This window comes from Phoenix dactylifera, chromosome 12 (assembly GCF_051530095.1).
Source record: "Phoenix dactylifera cultivar Ajwa chromosome 12, Ajwa_hap1_PhDact_Kaust_v1.1, whole genome shotgun sequence".
NCBI lineage: Eukaryota > Viridiplantae > Streptophyta > Magnoliopsida > Arecales > Arecaceae > Phoenix > Phoenix dactylifera.
Window position 1 is genome coordinate 29,878,166 of NC_143201.1, and position 14,655 is coordinate 29,892,820.

Consider the following 14,655-nt stretch of genomic DNA (forward strand, 5'->3'; position numbering starts at 1 on the left):
TTCTGTTTTATTTATTTTGAGAAGAAGATGAAGGCTATGGGCTATGCTTCAAAAGAATATCGATCAAATGGTCACAAGTTAGAGGCTTCACCAAAATAAAGCAAATTTAAAAGGAGAACTTAAAAAACAAAACACTGTAAAGAGATCAATAGCTGCTCAAAATTCAACCTCTCCGGAAGTTTCCTATCATTTTTTTTTTTCCTTCTTAACTTGTTAGATGTCATGTTTGAAATGCTCGACATTCTATTAGGTGCTACATGCTATTTGTAATCGAAGACTTTGCTTTTCTCCTCCTTCCACTGGCAAAAACAATGGGCGATGGCTCCCATCTTATCCCGATGCGAGATTTCATGCTTGCTTTTTGACTCTTCCTTTCTTTATAAGTAGTGGTTCAACGCCACTTTCGTTGGAAAAGAGGAGATGAAATAACGTCCCCGATGGGTATCAAGATCATCTCAATGACCCTTTTTACCGCTTTAAAAAAAAAAAAGTTTTTTTTCTAGAAATACTCTTCTAAATATCAAATTTTGCATGAATTTCCTTCTAAAATTATTATTTGTATGTATGCCCTCGTAAAACTGTGCTATTGTACAAATGCTCCTAATATAACAGTTGTTCTAACGATGTTAAAAAAAATCATATTTATATTCATTAAAAATAAAATAAAATTTTAAAATTACATTATTGTTCCTATCTTTTTCTCTCGCTGTCAGATTTGTGATTGTGATCTCGCGGGTGTTGCTATTTTCTTAATACTCTTATAAATATTTCTATTTGCACGTCTATCCATTAAATGTAATTTAGTCATTTTAATTTGAAACAGTTAATTTTTTAACGCCGTTAAATAAAATGGTACATATGCAAAAGTAAAAAAATTGGAGAAAATAGTAAAATAAGTATTTAAAAAAAAAGTATACATATAAATATTAATTTTGAAAAAGTATTTATGTAAAATTTGATATTTAAGAAAATATTTATTAAAAAAAAAAAGAGTGAGACCTTGCGCGTTGAATCATGGTACGTCACCAACTCCGGTGCCATGATTGCCCCTTCCCCGCATGTCAAAGGAGATAAGAAGCAATCGTCATCAGCCCTCCCTTGCGTTCGTGGCCACTAAAGCAAATTGACAACCCTTAATAGCTTCCCAATCTAATGTAGACGCTCACATGTCCACGTCAAGTTCGGCCCGGAATCACTAGCTAGCCTGCCGAAGTTGGAAATGGACACCCATGGAATACCATAGACCGCGCCGCTGGTAAGTCTGGTCCCTGTGAGCTCCACTCATTCCGTATTTATCTTGGATTGCCACTTTGTGCATCCAATTTTGTTTTATTTCTATGGTGCATTGCTGATACGGTGCACACGCACGTGGTAGAGAATGTAATTTTTCTAATGTTATGATGCACGTGGTGTATGATATAATAATCTATGTAGCTGTCTTCAATATGGATCTAGTTAATGTAAATGATGGTGTAGAAAAAGATCATGCGGCACGTCTCATATTTTTGTTCTGCATGTGGATCCTACTAATAAAACTTGATCTTTATGTAAAGTGGTAAATACCCATATAATCTCACTTTCATAAAACCCCCGGAGGGGCACGTAAAACCCAATTTCATGAATAATTTCTGCTACCAAGAAAAGACTTTGTTTACCTTCTCTCTTAATATTTTTCTTAAAAGCTAGAATTTGTTCTGCTGATTATCAGATTTCTTATTTACATGAGCATTATTCAAGAATCAAATTATGTGCAAGAAAGATATGGTAACCATATAACTTGATCCTATGATCTGGACCCTGATCGGACATCATTTTTCTTTCTCTTTTCTTTTTTGGAGTCGGATTATGTCTAAATCAGATATCAAAAGACTCATGAAGTCACTGAATCCATGCTTGGTGGATTGGCATCCTAGTGGTGGAGTTCATCTCTATCGTATTTAATTACTGGTAAAAAAAAGAGAACACACTCGATCGACCATCCCCTAAGTGCATACCGGGTAACATGTCAAATGACATCTCACGATAAATATTTCAGATAATTAGATAAGTTGTATTACGCACCACTAACCGTTCTAAAGCTTTGCTCTTCTCAAAATCTCCATGGATCAGGTAGTGATTGCCTTAAGCTTCCACATTCAACAGCCAAATCACATGCGAAATAGAAGCCTGTAATTGTTATCATTTCACGAAATGATTGCTTATATATTTGGGCAGTCCTTCTCCCAGATCTAGCTATGATGATGTTAGGTGGATCCTAGTCGATGTCTTTGCAAAAGAAGTCAATTGAATCGTCTAATATTTTAAAAGAATCCTTTCAAGTTCCACGCAAGATCTCATCCAACTATCAGAAAAAAAAAAAGCAAGATTTCGATATATCCATAACTAGGATCTAATTGGAAATATGTCGGTGTAGTTCAAAGTTTGAGGGAAGGGTCCCATCTCTCTCTTTCTGAGGGAAGGTATAGTGTCGGAAACAGCGTGGAAACAAGCCCCTGTACCAGAAACAAGAAAAGAAAAGCGAAAAAAACTAACGGTAGTAAGAGGGTGCGGGCGTGGATTGATGGTTGGTGAAGTTAGTGCGCAAAGCACTCCAATTGAAATTAGTTTGAACCAAATGCCTCTGTTCGTTCTTCTTCCGCATTTATTCATGCACGAGAACTTCATGCAATACACCTAACTATTGTTTGTTTCATCCGGGCTTGCATTCAAAGACATAAATATTTTTTTCTTTATAGTTCTTGGTTAAGGGAACCGGAGAGACTCCACCACTCTGCTGAGGCTTTTTTCTTTTAGAATCGATGAGATAAGATAGGCACTTAGGCCTTCTGTAGTTTTTCCCACCTACCCCCCGAGTCGTACGAAGAAGAAGAAGAACCGGAGTTATATCATTTTCAATAAACGTGTAGCCGTTTCGAGCCGGCCTTCTACTCTAGATATGTATCGTGACGTGTCTTGCGGTGATTGGACTATGAGTTTCTAGAAAAGGAAACTTAGGGCAGCACGTTTCTCTTCATGCAAGCAACAACTCGTCAGGTCTCTGTACCAAGACGGCTCAAATGGAAGAAATCATTTTATAGTTAAAAGAAAAAAAAAAACTAAATAACCCTCAAATGGCTTTGAATCCTTTCTTTCCGGCTTTTTGGGCCTCCCTAGCGCTGCCCCGACCTCCCCCTCCCCCTCCACCGTCACGATCCTGCATCCGCCACCGCGTTCGAGTTTCAGAGCTTTATCACCGACTGGCTCTGAATGGAGCTCCACTGCCGTTTCATCGTCGCCCAGCTCCGCTCCACCCTCTCCAAACCTCACAAGAGGACATTTGAAATGACTGGAGCGCTGTTTAGTTTCTACTTTTTATATATTTTATATTTTCTTCCATCCTCCTTCATATGTGGATTCCTGCTCTGATACCATGTTAAAATCACCACTTATCCTAAAAACTTAAGCTAATAGGATGAGATAGATTTATTTATAGATTTTATATTTTCTTGCATTACTTGAAATGGACTTTAATAACAAAACTAGCTCTCCCCATGACTATTCCGAAAGAGATCCATCCAAATTAATTTTAAGCAATCCATGAGAAGGGAGCACCCAATTACAAACTTGTGGAGGTTGGAAAGAAGAGAAGCCTGTAAAGCTGCAAGCGTCCAGTGCCATGCAACCGAGCAAGCCATTTTTCTTAAAAAAACTACTAGCATGCCATAAATAGCAAGTTTATATTCTAATTTCAACATTAATTCTTTCGTTTTTCTATATTCTTTTGAAAAAATGGTTCATTCAATTTGGAGTGGTGCATCTACCATAACTAGGAAAATAAAAGGCTAGTTACATGATATGAATATGGGCTATACTTTGCAAATGTTTATATAAAACTGCAGGTCGAGAGGGATATGCATGCATCTTCTTATATGCACAAAAAGTGGAATCAATTAATAAAACCTTGTTTTCCTTTTGTTTTTATTGTTTTCAAAGCAGCAGATTTGTGAGCCCACGACCAGAGTAGGATTAGGTGCACAAGTGGGACAGGCCTTGTTACGGGGGGTTCCCCGAATTTAGTTCCACATCAGCTAATCAGCGGAAAGGTCTGTGCCTTAAATGGGGGGCTCAATAACCTCTTCTCACCGAGGCGCCTTTTGAAGGGCAAACCCGTGAGGGGTGGAATGGGTGGTTCCACCCGGGGCGCCGTCAGAGCGCGGACCCCCGGGAGCGGTCACGATCCCCGATCCCCAAAGCGGACAATACCTCGGCGAGGACGCGGTCGTTTTTCCTGCTCGGCTGGTGTGTGGGCTGTGCTGGTGACGGGGTGCAAATCCCGCATCAAGCCTAAAAAACACCAATTAAGATGGCACCATTGAAACATCTACCTCAACGTAAAACGCCCAAACTAAGCCCCATAAAACAACGGTGCACAAGTATGCGCCTCCTGTGTCTTTTATTACCATCAAGTTAGCAATATTATTTATCATTTTTTTTTATACATCGGCGACCCACATACAATGAGTGTGAGTATAGCCCATAAAGTTCAAAAAAAGAGCAAAAAATGCAAAGAAGACGAGACCGAGTCGTGCCTCTTCCAAATAACACCTATAGAGTGATGGGCCGCATAGGATGCCCCAGTATGCAATACTGTTGGTCTCTCTGTATACATGAGAAGCCCAAAAGACAGTGCATTCATCTAAAAATGGCAAATATCGTGGAGCAACCGCATCTCCCAGCAGACTGCCTTATCAAAGTAGTATTTTAAATACATAGAGTAAAACAAAACTGTTATCTAATGCATGATGATGCAGCTGGAGTTTTGTATATCTAGACACGATTTAGATCCAGACGGTAATAGACCAGATCATGAGCCGAGCTTTGACATAGAAGCTATCAAATTTTAAGAGTCCATACGAATGATTGGGTTGAAAATTATGGATTGAATCAGTATAATCATTAAAATTATAAGATTATAGGGTGAACTCGAACTATATTCATAAATATTTTAAAAATTTTTTTATAAAATTATCTATAGATTATAGGATTTTTAATCTAATTGTTCAAATGGATTTAAACTAAAAACGGATATAATTTACGCTCGAGATTGGGTCCATGTAGGGCTGCAAATGGGTTGGGTTGATCCGTGACCCGACCCGACCCAACCCGCTTAAGACCCGACCCGACCCGCATTTTAGGACCCGCGGGGCCGGGTCGGGTCCTAAATTTGGACCCGTTCTATTTTTTGGGTCGGGTCGGGTCCGCCCAATTTCGATCCGCACCCCGACCCGATTCGACCCAATTTTTTTGGATCATTTTTTTAAGACATGCAGGCCATTGGGCCGCAGGCCCGCAGTGCTACTGACTAGTGACTACTGTGCTCTGTGCTTTGCCCGCAGCCCGCAACGGATGATATATAAATCATCCGCTTCACCGAATCACCGCTTGGACCCCTTCCTCCCTTTTTCGCTCCCGTGCGGCTGTGCCCTAGGTCTTGACTCTTGAGCTGCGGCGGAGGATCATCTAGAGGAGACGAGGAGTAGACCGCTTCCGTGCTCGGTGCCCTAGATCTCCCGTGCGGTTGTGCCCTAGATCTTGAGCTGCGGCGGAGGATCATTTGGAGAAGAGTAGTGCAAATCCGACCCGGATCCGACCCGGACTCGATCCGGACCCGACCCGACCCGAATGACCCATCGGGGTAGGTATGGACCCGACCCGACCCGATCCGTTTTTCAACCGGGTCGGATCTGGGTCCAAAATTAGAACCCGAACATGCAATCGGGTCGGATCGGGGTCACCTAGGACCCGACCCGATCCGACCCATTTGCAGCCCTAGGTCCTTGTTCAGCTTTGCTCGGCTGCACTAAATTTACGTACGAAACGTGTGCACAGACTGGCTGGAACGGAGGGCCCACCAGCCAAAGGCACGCGGAATGCTACAATCGGTCCCATGTCGGTTCCGAGCGTCCAAAAGACCGGTCCGCAGCGTCACATCAAATGAACGGGTACGTTAGCTATTATTGTTTTCTTTTAGAACTTAATTATTATTGGATTGGATTTTTTTGCTCAGGTTAAGCGTCGTCAGAAAGTGGCTCTCAAAGGGAGAAACTTAAGGAAAATTGATTGGCATCACACGTACTAATAAGACGTTACAACATCATTGTGCGGTACACAATTGGCGAAGCGGTGTCTTTTCCTCCGAAGTGTAGCATCTCAGAGCTAGTACAATAATTGACGAACAGTTGTCAGGCGTTATGAGTATATGCAGCAGGCTACTAACTTACATTGCCAGAAACGACTCATTGTATGCTCCAAGGAGGGCCTATTGGGACCTATTACTGTTGAAAATTAGTTTGCTTCAGACATCAAATTGACGGTGGTTGTTAGGTTTTCCTCTAATTTGCCATTCAGATAAAAAAATTGGATAGAATTGCTGCATATCCCTATGATGCTGCACTATTAAAATTGGATGACAGAAAAGTAGCTTTAAACGGTGCTTCGATCTAAAATAAAAAATAAAATTTATGAAAAAATATATATTTTGTAGTAATTCATGAAGTGCTTATTGCATTCATGGGATTCAATAATAAGGTGTGTTTAGAAGATTTTAAAAAAAAAATGTTACTAGTATGCTGGTGCCTGGTAATGTGGGAGGGTTAGGCTCGAACTGGGTTGCTGTCGAGCCGCATTCACGCACCAACAAAAATATAAATAAATGTAGGTGGTGAGAAGTTTACGCAACTGACCATGTGCCAGACGCGAAAAACGAACCTACTCCTCGATTTCAAACGGATGCGAAGGGAGAGAAGAGAACGCTTAGAGAGCAATCGACCCTATAAATTCTCCTTACCCATCCCGGCTCTCTCGTACCAAAACCCCACTCGTCAGTCATAGACACAGCAATACCGACCGTTTTTTATCACCATGACCATCTCCGTGAAGAGGATCTCCCAGAAGCTGGTCATCCCCTCTGAGCCCACTCCCACGGGCGTCCTCTGCCTCTCGTGGCTCGACCGATACCCGACGCAACGAGCCCTGATCGAGTCGCTTCATGTATTCAAGAATGGCCATGAGGCGGCGACGGTCATAAAGCGGGCGCTGGCCAAGGCCTTGGTCCCCTACTACCCTCTCGCCGGCCGGCTTGTGGTGTCCGACCGGGGGGAGCTCCAGGTGTCGTGTACTGGAGATGGAGTCTGGTTCGTCGAGGCGTCGGCCAGTTGCACCCTGGAGGACGTGGATTATTTGGAGCACCCTTTGATGATCTCAAAGGATGAGCTGCTGCCTCATCCCGAGCCAAAACTAGACCCTTCTCAGGAAGAGAAGTTGCTTTTGCTGGTTCAGGTACCTTCCTTCTTCTTCTTCTTCTCACTTTCTCCCTCTCTCTCCCTCTCTCTCCTTCACTTTCTTGTTCATCAAAATAGCTTTCTTTTTATTTTCCAATTTTTGATTTCATAATTCGCAAAATGGATGGTGCAATTTCCGAGGGCATCGGATTCCATTCTGCTTCACATGACGCACACCTGCATCACAGAGATGTGCCAGAGACATCCAAATAAGCTCTTGAGCTTATTTCTGTTTGCTTCCTGGTTTTTGTTTCAGCAAGTGAGACAAATAGGCCATCACGATTGAGGACCACTGGAATTCCTCTAATTGAAACCAAGCTCATCAGCTTGTTTGGGTGCTTTCCTTTCTGTTATCCGGAAAAGTTCTGTTACCTCCTTTTTTTCTGATTGTTAGTGGGCAGGCAGCTCCCAATTTGCTTCGATCATTAAGTCACTGGCTGGACCCATTAAATAATATTTCTAATCAGAGATGCGTCGCTTCGCACCCACGGGTCCAACATTGGTTTAAGTGCAATAAACGGAAGATAACAACTAACGAGTATTTTAGTCGGATTGGTGCCGGCGACATGTAGAAAAAGGTCAGTGTTCAGCCAACCACCAAAAAATATAATCGAGTTGCACATGGGAGAATCCCATCTCGAGGGGCACAATCCGGCAAGCAACTCGCCGTCGGTGCCATATCGTTTTTAGTTGGCTCAAATCCACCGTTGAGCTGGTGAACTAATCCAATAATAAACACACCCTTCTCGTTTTTTTTTTTTTTTTGTCCATCTTTGCACATATTAGCTCATGGTCGGATCAGTCGATCAATTGAGCAGTGGACCTGGTCCAACTAATAGCCACTCCATCGACGCCCACATCATCCTGGCAATTAGGACCTAAATGCCTGGATTCATTATTTACATCTCTCGGATGCGGAGGATTGGAATAATTAGGACTGGACCCTCAGATTTATATGCAAGCAAGAGAAGATCTCGACTCATGCTGTAATGATGCGTGAATTTTTACGCATACCCTTGTTCCCATCTTTTTAACGGGTGGATTTGTGGTGGGCCAGGTCACAGAATTCGCTTGCGGTGGATTTGTGGTGGGCCTCAGATTCAGCCATGCCATCGCGGACGGCCCAGGAGCAGCACAATTCGTGGCAGCTGTTGCCGACTTCGCCCGAGGCCTCGCACAGCCGACCGTGGAGCCAGTCTGGAACAGAGACGCCATTCCCAACCCACCAAAATTCAGATCAGCGCCTCCGCCGGCCCCGTCCGACGTCCGCCTGCAATATCTCGTGATGGACATCTCGTCGGAGTACATCAATCATCTAAAGAGCCAATTCATCGAGCAAACGGGTCAGATTTGCTCCACTTTCGAAGTCCTCATCGCCAAGGCCTGGCAAAGCCGAGCAAGGGCGATTCGGTTCGAGCCGGAGGCCAACGTTCACCTTTATTTCGCCATGAGTGCTCGCCCGTTGCTGCACCAAGTGCTGCCCTCCAAAGTAGGTTACTATGGAAACTGCTACTACATCATGAAGGTCGCCACAACGAGTGGGAAAATCATGGAGTCGCCCATTGTTGAGATTGTGAAGTTGATTAAAGATGCTAAGAAGAGGCTGCCTGTGGAATTTTCCAAGTGGGCCAAGGGAGAGATCGAGGAGGACCCGTATAAGCTGACAACGGCGTATGATTCGCTATTGGTCTCGGATTGGACCCATCTGGGGTTTTCCCAGGTCGACTATGGGTGGGGCACACCTGTGCATGTAGTCCCGTTGACGAATTCCGACAGCATAGCTACGTGCATCCTGGTGAAGCCATCTGCTCCCAAGCGAGGTGCTCGTTTGATGACGCAGTGTGTCACCAAGGAACACTTGATGGCATTCCGTGATGGAATGATGAACCTGGCCTAGGATTTTTTTTTTTTTTCATTCTTTTTTTTTTCACTTCTTGAAAGCAACCGGCAGAAGCCAGAAGGTTGGTTTGTCTTTTCAATGAATAATATGAAAGTCTGATATAAATTTATTTACTGCGAGGTACACTATTTTAGTGTTTCTGGTGGCCTGTCTTGTATCACTTTCTTTTTGCTGTGACTAAACCTGAAAGGAAAATGCCAACGAAGGACAAAAATATACAAAGTCCATGTATCGATGTCACAGTGTTAAATGTGAATGAATTTCCTTCAAAAGAGGCCTATTTATTGATGTTTAGCTTGGTTACAGCTCTATGTTTTGATCGCCGAATACCATAAGAGATGTAAAAAAATATGGATATTGCTGCATGTCCCAACGGGGAAGAGAACAAAACTGTATGCCATTCGGCTTGAAGAGAGTGGTGTGCTTAAAAACACCAGTTTCCTTGGCCCGGATGAATAGAGCTTCCTTCTGACACCAGGATTATTAGGCCCCAGAGCATTTTTCCAGTGCTATACCAGTCTAACTAAGATCTCGGTGAATTTGTTTCCAGAAGTATCCTAAACCACATCCTCGGGATTTTTAAACCCAAAGGAAAATTATTTCAGTCAACCAAACACATCCTAAGCGCCTATGTAGATGATTCGGTTGAAAATTCTATTGGATTCATGGGTTGAGTCAATACGATCAACAAAATTATAGAGTTAAGTATATGTTAACTGCCCGAACTCATGAAATTCTATTTATGAATATAGTTGTAGTTCAGCCAGTAATTCTATGTTTTTTTGTTGATTGTAATGGCCCAACACAACTCACGAATCTAGTAGAATTTTCAACCCAATCATCCAAACAAACTCTAATTAGAATTTGATGATGGAGTCATGCGCATAGCCTAGAATTTTCTTACAAGAACCAACCTATAGAAAAAACAAATCAAGTGCTCAATTTTATAAGGCAAGTTATTTTGGTGGCATGGATTATTTGTTAGGTCACTCCGTTTCGTCCAAATTCTCTTGCAGTCCCTTGGTTGGTCTATCAAATGCAAGGTGGGATGTCATTTTTTTGTCTACTTGTTATCCCTCTATTTTAGTAATTTGGGAGCCGTTCAGTGTGACATGAATTTTAGTTTAGTGGCCGCCGAAACTGACATCCAACCTACTGGGCTGTTGATTGATGTTCTTTTTGTCAACAAAATGGGCAACTATTCTCTCTCTCACCAGAAAATGATCCTTGTCTTCTTTCTTGGCCCCCTAGACTAAACTCATTAGAAACCTACCTAATGGATTAATTTGTTTTTAGCTCATTGCTGTTTCCGTACTTAAAGGCAAATAGAAACATCTGGGGTTCATGGTTATGGGCAATTTTATAGTTTTCTAATCCAATTCTCATCGTCAACGGTGGGTGAATGGTATATATTGAACTAAAAATGCGTCCAAAAAAGGTTGATGTGATCAGCTGTTTATTTATTCTTAGATCAGAAGTTGGTGGCTCCAAGAACATTACCACTCTTCTCTTTTGAATGCCATTATAGCCTGGAATTCCCTGCGGAGTGTGGACGTGAGGAGGTGAGATGCACCTTCTTAAATACTTTAAAGGAAGAGAATGTCATGCGAGGACTCGAGACCTCCGCTTTTAATAAATAAAGGCAACATAATATTTTTTTTATATATATAGAAAAAGGTGGACAATGTGTGTTTATTTCCATCCATGCCCAAATTCACAGAAAAAACAAAAGAAAAATAAAACTTTTCTTTTTTGGTAATTAAAAAGGCTTCTTCTAAAACTTTCCCATTCCATTTATATATGATTTTATTTATTAATAGATGCCAGCTAAAATGTCTAGTAATTAGAGATGCAGAAATTTGTTATGCTGTTAAGGGCTGTAATATCCAACCCCGTCCTGCTACCGGCATTCCATTGGCATTTTGGAGCTGAGATCTTCCCTAGTTTAAGGCCAAACCAGGGAGGGTGGGTTTATCTCTATAAAGCATACTTATTATTTCATAAAGTATACGAAATAATAAGTATATAAAATAATGTAGTTTGACGCCCTTTAGCCGCACATGCAAGACTGGCTGTCGGTGCCCTTCAGAGTTTAGACTGCAAACCTGCGCACTCGGTATTCTAAATGCTTATTCAAAGGACACATATAGTTCATAGGAAAAAAATTTTCTTATAGAAATTTTTTTTTCTTTCTAAAAAGTCAATATTATATATTTAGTTGATTATAAAAAAGTGATATATTGTAGAATGGCTTATGTTTAGTTGAGTATTTACTTTTTTTTAAAAAAAAGTGTAAAATACCTATTATGCCGTCAATAAAGTAAAAATGTGTTACCTCATTTTATCTAAAAACTTAAAAGTATTTTTGAAGAAAAAAATATCATTAGTTTTAGCAGATGAAAATTAGATTTTCTCATGTTCCGAATTCAATTTTTTTTTTTTTGTTGTGGTAAAAACGATATTTCATATAGCTCTTATATTGGCACAACCTGCCAAGTCAAAAAAAAGAAAATGATACAAGAAAAGAGGAAGCTCATCGGCATAAGGCTAGATAAACTCTTCGGAGTGCCGAGCAACATAAAAGGCAACCCAGTCTGTTGTTCTGTTTGCCTTCCGATATACATGTGTTGCCAGAAAGGACACCATCCCCTTGACCAATTTGCGGGTATCCCACTTTTTTTAAACTAAGTCGAAGAAGCTGATCTCTTTTTTTTTTTTCTTTTTATTTATTTACTTACTAACCGTGTGCCATAACAGGTCAACAACCCAGGCCCAACTCTGCCCGGCCGTCGCAAGCTTGGCTGCCGACGATAAGAAGCCGACAAAATCAAATTGGCGTCTGCAGCCTACCAGCATCCGATGGCCGCGTGGTCCCTCTCGGACAAAAAGATCGATGATAGTGGCAAGACAAAGGCGAGCCCAAGGCCGAGGGCGCAAGGTGGGCCACCTGCTGAGTTGTGTTGTTCCTGGATGTCACTTTGTTTCATATGTCGACGTGATGATGGCCAAATATGACCACCCTGAAAGTGTGATGTCGCTACTCTCCCTAATGTTTCTGACTTTTTTTTTTCTTCCAAAAAGATACCTGAGAAAAAGCTCTTGCCTTCGTATGCATTTCTTCAAAAAAAAAAATAGGATATATTCGGTGCCAATATGTGTCATCATGTCACTGCCTGTGATCCCTGGCGACTTCATCCACCTTCAAGAGTGTGTATTCTGATGCAGAATCGAACAATGGGTGTTTGGTAGTCCTTGTGGAATGTGTGGGTTTAACAACTGAGCAGTAATCAAATGAGCAAATTACTACTGATACTACTACTATTACTAATACTCTAGACTTTTGAGCACTGGATGCGGAACTACTAGTTTTTTCGATGAAGACAATTGACTTTGTGCCAATTTGCTATGAATCTATTAATTACCTCCGCAAGCTTCATAGATTTGAGCTTGAATGAATATCCAACCCAACCTAATACCAGACCTGAGGGAGAGTTTTGGTTTTGAATCCAATCCAACCCAACCTTGTTACATTTTTTATATCTTATCATTATTTTCCACTATTTAAGCCTTTCAAGACTACATCAAAGGCCCCTTGGCCTACCACGCGGATTCATGGTTCTGCAGCATCAATTCAAGCACCAAGAGCTATCTAAATTAGCTTCACGAGTCTCAATCCTATTGTGTACGTACGCATGCATCATGAACATATCTAGCAGCATGCCGCGTAAGATAATTCGACACTTCCTTTATATGACCGAGAGGTACTGAAATTGCTCACACTGATCGCTTGATCAGTTACGATACAAATTAGGAGGAGATCCTTTACAAGAAACCAATTCAAGCTAACATGGGCTAATGCTGAATCTGATTTTAAGCTGGCTCATCTGCAAAATCCCTGGTTGAGTTCGCATACAAGTGCATCCAACCGTTAAAACAAACTAGTTTTAACGAAACTCAGCAACTGAAAAAGAAAATACACGTAAGCGGCACAAGTAGAAGATTTTTTTTGGCCCCAGAGTCGTACCTCGGTGTAGAGAGGAGCAGTAGGTAAAGGGTCCAGGTTGTATTTTTGGCGCAAAAAAATCATTCACCTTTTTTTTTCACAATATGCACCGTTCGTCCAATAGCTACCGTGCAGGCAAACGGAAGAAAATTTAGAATGCGCAAAATATGATCTAATGGTTGATATTGTAAAGGAAGTTCAATTATTTTTTTACACGACCTGAACCTATAGAGAAGTTCCACATTGGTTGAGTGATTATTTTAAGTGAGACTTATGAATTACACGACCATTTCTCTTTGTTAACTTCAAGGATGGTTTTATATAGCAGATTCCAACTAATTTAAGATTAAGGCTTAGCTGAAATGAGTTCATCATAGCTCGGCTCGTCAGTTTAACAACTTTAACTACTTTAAAGCCTCACATGAGGCCTTTCCTGCTTAAGAAAGATAAAGATCCCAGATAATTAATTGGCTGACCTACAACTCCGCCGCCTGCCTGCACACGCGATTATGTACAGTACCAATCATGGACCATCGAGCCTCGTAATCAGCAGAATGGACGACGACCGTAAGGGTGCAAGACATTGCGATGGCAAAACATGAGCACATAGAAGTAATTGGGACATGATCATATTTTCCTTCATTGGTCCAGAAGATGAAAAGTCTCTTCTCAAATCACTTCTTCTTTTTCCCACCCTTCTTTCCCTATACAAAGCAGAACCCAGGCCAAAAAAAAAAAAAAAATGAAGAAGAAGAAAACTTGCATTCAGGCCCAATCAGAGCCCTTACGGATAGACGTATGGTCGGAACTCCGGTGCCAATCCAACCACCACAGCTTCTCTGCATCCTCGCGATTGAAGCGACGGAGAGCAGATCGAATGGATGGATAACAGTCAATTAGCGAGGCACAGGCTCGCCGGGAAACATCATCACCGGCGATCAGTCGGACAAATCGTGAGCGCGCCAACAAAGGAGCATGGACACGCAGCGGCCCAGAATATAGAAGCGAGTCTTCTGCTGCTTCATCATTGCGAGGCACCTCCGGCGGAGGCCGCACTTTTGCGAGCACCGCCGGCGAGAATGGGAGCTCCAAGAGTACGACGAGTGGTGGTAGGAAGAAGAAGCAGACATGGCCATGGAACCAAGGAACGAATCAACGAATTCTAGCTAAGGCCCAAGGGGTGAGGAGAGGATTCGGTGCATGGATGGACGGATCCACGTTGTTGATTAAATAGGCCACCGGAGGTGGGCTGAGGTGGTCCGCGTGATGGTGATGTCACGTAAAATTAATGAGCAGGCTTGGTCATGTAAAATGACTGGAACGCCATTACCATTTTGCAGTCGATTCCTTGATAAAAGGATTGTCTAATAAATAAACTATGGCTATACGTTATAAACTAGCCTAATAATGCGGTCCTTTAGAGCTATAAGAAA

General features: G+C 41.9%; 1 protein-coding gene across 1 annotated transcript; it reads left to right on the forward strand.

Annotated features, from left to right (window-relative positions):
- The first annotated feature begins 6,789 nt into the window (after window positions 1–6,789).
- Window positions 6,790–9,332, forward strand: LOC103704519 (acyl transferase 7-like). Its single transcript, XM_008787852.6, has 2 exons — window positions 6,790–7,317; window positions 8,377–9,332. Exons 1-2 carry the CDS (start codon window positions 6,901–6,903, stop codon window positions 9,214–9,216), a joined length of 1,257 nt encoding a protein of 418 aa, XP_008786074.3. The 5' UTR covers window positions 6,790–6,900; the 3' UTR covers window positions 9,217–9,332.
- The last annotated feature ends 5,323 nt before the right edge of the window (window positions 9,333–14,655 follow it).

Coding starts and splice junctions, on each gene's coding strand:
- LOC103704519 (XM_008787852.6), top strand. CDS start 6,901: ATGACCATCTCCGTGAAGAGGATCTCCCAGAAGCTGGTCATCCCCTCT. Junction 7,318..8,376: donor AGTTGCTTTTGCTGGTTCAG/GTACCTTCCTTC, acceptor GTGGTGGGCCAG/GTCACAGAATTCGCTTGCGG.